General features: G+C 59.6%; 1 protein-coding gene across 1 annotated transcript; it reads right to left on the bottom strand.

Moving 5' to 3' along the window:
• Nucleotides 1-3520: 3520 nt before the first annotated feature.
• Nucleotides 3521-4573, bottom strand: LOC134156327 (nuclear pore complex protein DDB_G0274915-like). Its single transcript, XM_062604271.1, has one exon. It carries the CDS (start codon nucleotides 4562-4564, stop codon nucleotides 3578-3580), a length of 987 nt encoding a protein of 328 aa, XP_062460255.1. The 5' UTR covers nucleotides 4565-4573; the 3' UTR covers nucleotides 3521-3577.
• Nucleotides 4574-7294: the final 2721 nt, after the last annotated feature.

The following is a 7294-nucleotide window of genomic DNA, read 5'->3' as shown; positions in this document are numbered from 1 at the left end:
TGGGGCATCCCACTTGTCTATGGGGCATCCCGCTTGCCTATGGGGCACCCCACACATCTATGGGGCATCACACTTGCCTATGGGGCACCCCACATATCTATGGGGCATCACACTTGTCTATGGGGCACAACACATGTCTATGGGGCACCCCATATATCTATGGGGCACAACACATGTCTATGGGGCATCACACTTGTCTATGGGGCACCCCACTTGTCTATGGGGCAGCTAAGTGCCCCATGGGAAGGCATCAAAGCAGTTTGGGGGGGGGGAAGAGATGCTCTATGGGGCACCCCACACATCTATGGGGCACACCACTTGTCTATGGGGCTGCTGAGTGACCCATAGGATGGCATCAAAGCAGTTTGGGGGGGGGGGAAGGGATGCTCTATGGGGCACCCCACATATCTATGGGGCACGCCACTTGTCTATGGGGCACCCCACATATCTATGGGGCACCCCACATACCTATGGGGCACACCACTTGTCTATGGGGCTCCTGAGTGACCCATGGGAAGGCATCAAAGCAGTTTCGGGGGGGGGGGGGGGAAGAAATGCTCTATGGGGCACCCCACACATCTATGGGGCACGCCACTTGTCTATGGGGCACCCCACACATCTATGGGGCAGCTGAGCTCTAGGGGGAGGAAGCCCCACACACCCCACCCCCCTGCCAGGAGCAGCCCATGGGGCAGCTGGGAGATGCTGGGGAGGGTCTATGGGGCACGGCGTGCAGCCAGGGGTGGGCTATGGGGCACATGTGGGGCAGCCATAGGGCAGCTATGGGGCAGCCGTGGGGCAGCCATGGGGCAGCCAGAAGGAAGCTATGACACAGTCATAGTGAAGCTATAGGGCAGCTATAGGGCAGCCATAGGGAGGCATAGGGCAACCATAGGGCAGCCATAGGGCACCTATAGGGCAGCTATAGGGCAGCTATGGGGCAGCCATAGGGCAGCTATAGGGCAGCCATAGGGCAGCTATAGGGCAGCCATAGGGCACCTATAGGGCAGCTATAGGGCAGCCATAGGGCAGCCATAGGGCACCTATAGGGCAGCTATAGGGCAGCTATGGGGCAGCCATAGGGCAGCTATAGGGCATGCATAAGGCAGCCATAGGGTACGCATAGAGCAGCTGTAGGGCAGCCATGGGGCTGCTATAGTGCAGCCATAGGGCAACTATAGGGCAGCCATGGGGCAACTATAGGGCAGCTATAGGGCAGCTATGGGGCAGCCATAGGGCAGCTATAGGGCAGCCATAGGGCATGCATAAGGCACCCATAGGGTACGCATAGAGCAGCTGTAGGGCAGCCATGGGGCTGCTATAGTGCAGCCATAGGGCAGCTATAGGGCAGCCATGGGGCAACTATAGGGCAGCCATGGGGCCACTATGGGGCAGCCATGGGGCAGCCACGGGGCAGCTATGGGACAGCCATGGGGCCACTATGGGGCTGCTATGGGGCAGTTATGGGGCAGCCATGGAACAGCTATGGGGCAGCCGTGGGGCAGCCATGGAACCGCTATGGGGCAGCCATGGAGCCGCTATGGGGCAGTTATGGGGCAGGCATGGGGCCGCTATGGGGCAGTTATGGAGCCGCTATGGGGCATTTATTGGGCAGCCATGGAACCGCTATGGGGCAGCCGTGGGGCAGCCATGGGGCCACTATGGAGCAGCAATGGGGCTGCTATGGAGCAGTTATGGGGCAGTTATGGGGCAGGCATGGGGCAGCAATGGGGCAGCAATGGAACTGCTATGGGGCATCTGTGGGGCTGCCATGGAACCGCTATGGGGCAGCCATGGAGCGGCTATGGAGCAGTTATGGGGCAGCCATGGAACCGCTATGGGGCAGTTATGGGGCAGCCATGGGGCCGCTATGGGGCAGTTATGGGGCAGCAATGGAACCACTATGGGGCCGCTATGGGGCAGCTGTGGGGCAGCAATGGAACCGCTCTGGGGCAGGTGTGGGGCAGTTATGGGGCAGCCATGGAACCGCTCTGGGGCAGTTATAGCGGCTGCTATGGGGCAGCTGTGGGGCAGCAATGGAACCGCTATGGGGCAGGTGTGGGGCAGTTATGGGGCAGCTGCGGAACCGCTCTGGGGCAGCTGTGGAACTGCTCTGGGGCAGTTATGGAGCAGTTATGGGGCAGCCATGGAACCGCTATGGGGCAGGTGTGGAACCGCTTTGGGGCAGTTATGGGGCTGCTATGGGGCAGCAATGGAACTGCTCTGGGGCAGTTATGGGGCAGTTATGGAGCAGTTATGGGGCAGGTGTGGCGCCGCTCTGGGGCAGTTATGGAGCAGTTATGGGGCAGCCATGGAACCGCTCTGGGGCAGTTATGGGGCTGCTATAGGGCAGCCATGGAACCGCTATGGGGCAGTTATGGAGCAGTTATGGGGCAGCCATGGAACCGCTATGGGGCAGTTATGGAGCAGTTATGGGGCAGCCATGGAACCACTATGGGGCAGGTGTGGAACCGCTCTGGGGCAGTTATGGGGCTGCTATGGGGCAGCAATGGAACTGCTCTGGGGCAGCTATGGGGCCGCTATGGGGCAGCAATGGAACCGCTATGGGGCTGCTATGGGGCAGGTGTGGGGCCGCTATGGGGCACGTGTGGGGCTGCTATGGGGCTGCTGTGGGGCAGTTATGGAGCAGTTATGGGGCCGCTATTGGGCACGTGTGGGGCAGTTATGGGGCAGCTATGGAACTGGTATGGGGCACCTATGGGGCAGTTATGGGGCAGTTATGGGGCAGGTGTGGAGCTGCTATGGGGCAGCTATGGGGCCACTATGGGGCAGCAATGGAACCGCTATGGGGCTGCTATGGGGCAGGTGTGGGGCCGCTATGGGGCAGGTGTGGAACCGCTATGGGGCTGCTGTGGGGCTGCTATGGGGCAGCTGTGAGGCAGTTATGGGGCAGCCATGGAACCGCTATGGGGCAGCTATGGGGCAGTTATGGGGCAGCTATGGGGCAGCTATGGGGCAGTTATGGGGCAGTTATGGGGCAGCTATGCGGTCGCTATGGAGCAGTTATGGGGCTGCTATGGAGCAGCTATGGGGCCGCTATGGGGCAGCCATGGAACCGCTCTGGGGCAGTTATGGGGCCGCTATGGTGCAGGTGTGGGGCCGCTATGGGGCAGCAATGGGGCAGCAATGGAGGCGCTATGGGGCAGCAATGGAGGCGCTATGGGGCAGTTATGGGGCAGGTGTGGGGCAGCTATGGGGCAGCACTGGAGGTGCTATGGGGCAACTATGGGGCAGGTATGGGGCAGCAATGGAGGCGCTATGGGGCAGGTGTGGGGCAGCACTGGAGGCGCTATGGGTCCGGCGTGGGTCACTCACGGGCACGCTGAAGTGGACGCCATCGTAGCGATAAACCTTGTGTGGGGCGCGGCGCAGGGCCGGGTCCACCAGGAGCTTGTAACTGCGCCAGGGGGGGCCCTGCCCCCGAGGCTCAGCCCCCGCCTCCGCTTCCATCCTCGGGCATCGGCGCTGCGGGGGGCGGAGCCTCAGGAACTGACCCATGGGAACCCATAGGGACCCATGGAGAGACCATAGGGACCCATAGGGAACCATAGAGACCTCATAGAGACCCATAGAGACCCATAGAGACACATAGGGACCCATAGAGACCCCATAGAGACCCCATAGAGACCCATAGAGACCCATAGAGACCCCATAGAGACCCCATAGAGACCCATAGAGACCCATAGAGACCCCATAGAGACCCATAGAGACCCATAGAGACCCATAGGGACCCATAGAGACCCCATAGAGACCCATAGAGACCCCATAGAGACCCATAGAGACCCATAGAGACCCCATAGAGACCCCATAGAGACCCATAGAGACCCATAGAGAGACATAGAGACCCATAGAGACCCCATAGAGACCCCATAGGGAGACGTAGAGACCCATAGAGACCCATAGAGACCCATAGAGAGACCATAGGGACCCATAGAGACCCCATAGAGACCCATAGAGACCCATAGAGACCCATAGGGAACCATAGGGACCCATAGAGACCCCATAGAGACCCATAGAGACCCATAGAGACCCATAGAGACCCATAGAGACTCCATAGAGACCCATAGAGACCCATAGAGACCCATAGAGACCCATAGAGACCCATAGGGAACCATAGAGACCCATAGAGACCCATAGAGACCCATAGGGAACCATAGAGACCCATAGAGACCCATAGAGACCCATAGGGAACCATAGAGACCCATAGGGACCCATAGAGAGACATAGAGACCCATAGAGAGACCATAGAGACCCCATAGAGACCCATAGAGACCCATAGAGACCCATAGAGACCCATAGAGACCCATAGAGACCCATAGAGACTATAGGGACCCATAGAGACTATAGGGACCCATAGAGACCCATAGAGAGACCATAGGGACCCATAGAGAGACATTGGGACCCATAGAGACACATAGAGACCCCATAGAGACCCCATAGAGACCCCATAGAGACCCATAGAGACCCCATAGAGACCCATAGGGACCCCACAGAGACCCATAGAGAGACCATAGGGACCCATAGAGAGACCATAGGGACCCATAGGGAGCCATAGAGACATAGAGACCCATAGAGACCCCATAGAGACCCCATAGAGACCCCATAGAGACCCATAGAGACCCATAGAGACCCCATAGAGACCCATAGAGAGACCCATAGAGACCCATAGAGACCCCATAGAGACCCCACAGAGACCCCACAGAGACCCCACAGGGACCTATAGAGACCCAAGGGGACCCCATAGGCCCATAGACAGCCCCACAGACACCCCATAGAGACCCATAGGGAACCATAGGGACACATAGGGACCCATAGAGTGACCATAGTGACCCACAGAGAACCCCTGGAGACCCCACAGGCACCCATAGACACCCCATAGAGACCCACAGAGACCCATAGAGACCCATAGAGACCCATAGAGACCCCATAGAGGCCCCATAGAGACCCATAGACACCCCATAGAGCCCCCATAGACACCCACAGTTACTCCCTCACCTCCACAATCACCCCATAGCCCCCCCCCCATAGGCCTATAGACCCTCAGAGACCCCCCCCAGAACCCCACAGACACCCCCAGCGCCCCATACGTGCCCCATAGGCCCACACATCCCCTCAGCCCCATAGGCACCCCATAGCCCCCTACAAACCCCTATAGGCACCCCATAGAGCCCCAGAGACACCCCATAGAGCCCCACAGGCCCCCATAGGCACCCCATAGATACCCATAGAGCCCCATAGCCCCCCACAGACACCCCATAGATCCCTATAGAGCCCCGTAGGCCCCCCTAGAGCCCCATAGACTCCCATAGCGACCCCATAGAGCCCCACAGGCTCCCATAGAGCCCCATAGATCCCCATAGAGCACCACAGACCAACATAAACGCCCCATAGGCCCCATAGAGCCCCATAGAACCCCACAGCTCCCCATAGACACCCCACAGAGCCCCATAGAGCCCCACAGGCCCCCATAGAGCCCCATAGACATCCCATAGATCCCCATAGAGCCCCACAGGCACTCATAGAGCACCATTGACCCCATAGCTCCCCATAGACACCCCACAGACCCCATAGCCGCCCACAGACCCCCATAGACCCCCATAGACACCCCATAGAGCCCCACAGGCCCCACAGACACCCCACAGAGCCCCATAGACACCCCGTAGAGCCCCAGAGATCTCCACAGACACCCCATAGACACCCATAGAGCACCACAGGCCCCATAGAGCCCCACAGAACCCCACAGATGCCCCATAGCCCCCCACAGACCCCTAAAGGCCCCCATAGACCCCCATAGCTCCCCATAGAGCCCCATAGACACCCCATAGCTCCCCATAGACACCGATAGACACCCATAGACCCCACAGAGCCCCATAGACACCCCATAGAGCCCCACAGACCCCTATAGACCCCCATAGGACCCATAGAGCCCCAGAGACACCCCACAGGCCCCCATAGCTCCCCACAGACACCCGATAGAGCCCCACAGGCCCCACAGAACCCCATAGACACCCATAGAGCCCCATAGGTCCCCATAGAGCCCCACAGAGCCGCACAGAACCCCATAGACACCCATAGAGCCCCATAGCTCCCCATAGAGCCCCACAGAGCCCCACAGACACCCATAGTCACCCACAGGCACCATAGAGCCCCATAGCTCCCCATAGCTCACCACAGAGCCCCATAGACACCCCATAGACACCCACATACACCCATAGACACCCCATAGCTCCCCATAGAGCCCCACAGAGCCCCATAGATCCCCATAGAGCACCACAGACCAACATAGACACCCCATAGCTCCCCACAGAGCCCCATAGACACCCCATAGACCCCATAGCTCCCCATAGAGCCCCACAGGCCCCATAGAGCCCCATAGACCCCATAGGCCCCAAACCCCCCCCCCTCCTCCTCCTCACCGGCCGCTCTCGCCGCCGCCGCCCCCCCTCTTCGGTTCCGGTTCCGGTCTCGCTTCCGGTTCCGGTTGTTCCGGTTCCGGTTCCGGTCAGGCCCAAGCCCGAGTGTCCGGTACCGGCGGCGCCAGCGGGAGACTGAGGGGGGAAAGGAGGCGGAGCCAGCTGCGCATGCGCGGGCCCGCGCCGCACTTTCCATCCTTTTCTTTCACCCCCCAAAAAAAAAAACCCAAAAAAAAAAGAAAAAAACACCAAAAAACAAAGCTCAAAGTGGACGTTTTTCACCCCCCCTCCCCCCACCAAATTAATTAATTAAGTTATTAATTAATTCACCCGTTAATCGCCAACCGTGGCGAATCTGCCGAGCGCTAAGCGGAGGCGCTCCGCGCATGCGCGACAGCCTCCGCTGCGCTGGGTCCTAGCGCCCGACCTCTCCCCCCCCACACTTTACCCATGGCGCTAAAAAGGGGGGGTCATTAGCATGTATTTGCATATGGCGGGAAAAGGCACAGCCAGCACCACGCCCCGAAACCCCTCCCCCTTTTATTTTAACCGAATTCCCCCCCAAAAAAACACCCAAAAAGAGGAAATTTAGCGGCGGCATCGCCCCGGCCCTTCCCCCCCCCCCAAAAAATCGCCTTTCGGGGTGGGGAGGGGGCGGGGCTTGGATTGGCCCCGCCCACATCGGCATGGCGGCCAATGGGGAGTCGCGACGGCGAGGCCACGCCCCCATAGGGGAAGGGGCTATGTTAGAAGGGGGCGTGGTCATGGGGCGTGGCCATGGGGCGAAGGGGCGTGGTCATGGGCAAATGGGGGCGTGGTCATGGTAAGGGGGCGTGGCCATAGGGGAAAGTGGACGTGGT

Source organism: Pezoporus occidentalis, unplaced genomic scaffold (genome assembly GCF_034315485.1).
Source record: "Pezoporus occidentalis ecotype Australia unplaced genomic scaffold, CSIRO_AGI_Poc_V1 ctg847, whole genome shotgun sequence".
NCBI lineage: Eukaryota > Metazoa > Chordata > Aves > Psittaciformes > Psittacidae > Pezoporus > Pezoporus occidentalis.
The sequence above is the reverse complement of the archived record's forward strand: the minus strand, read 5'-3'. Positions and strand labels throughout refer to the sequence as shown.

Excerpts from the sequence above, each read along its gene's own strand:
- LOC134156327 (XM_062604271.1), bottom strand. The coding sequence starts at position 4,564 with ATGGGTCCCTATGGTCTCTCTATGGGTCCCTATGGTCTCTCTATGGGT.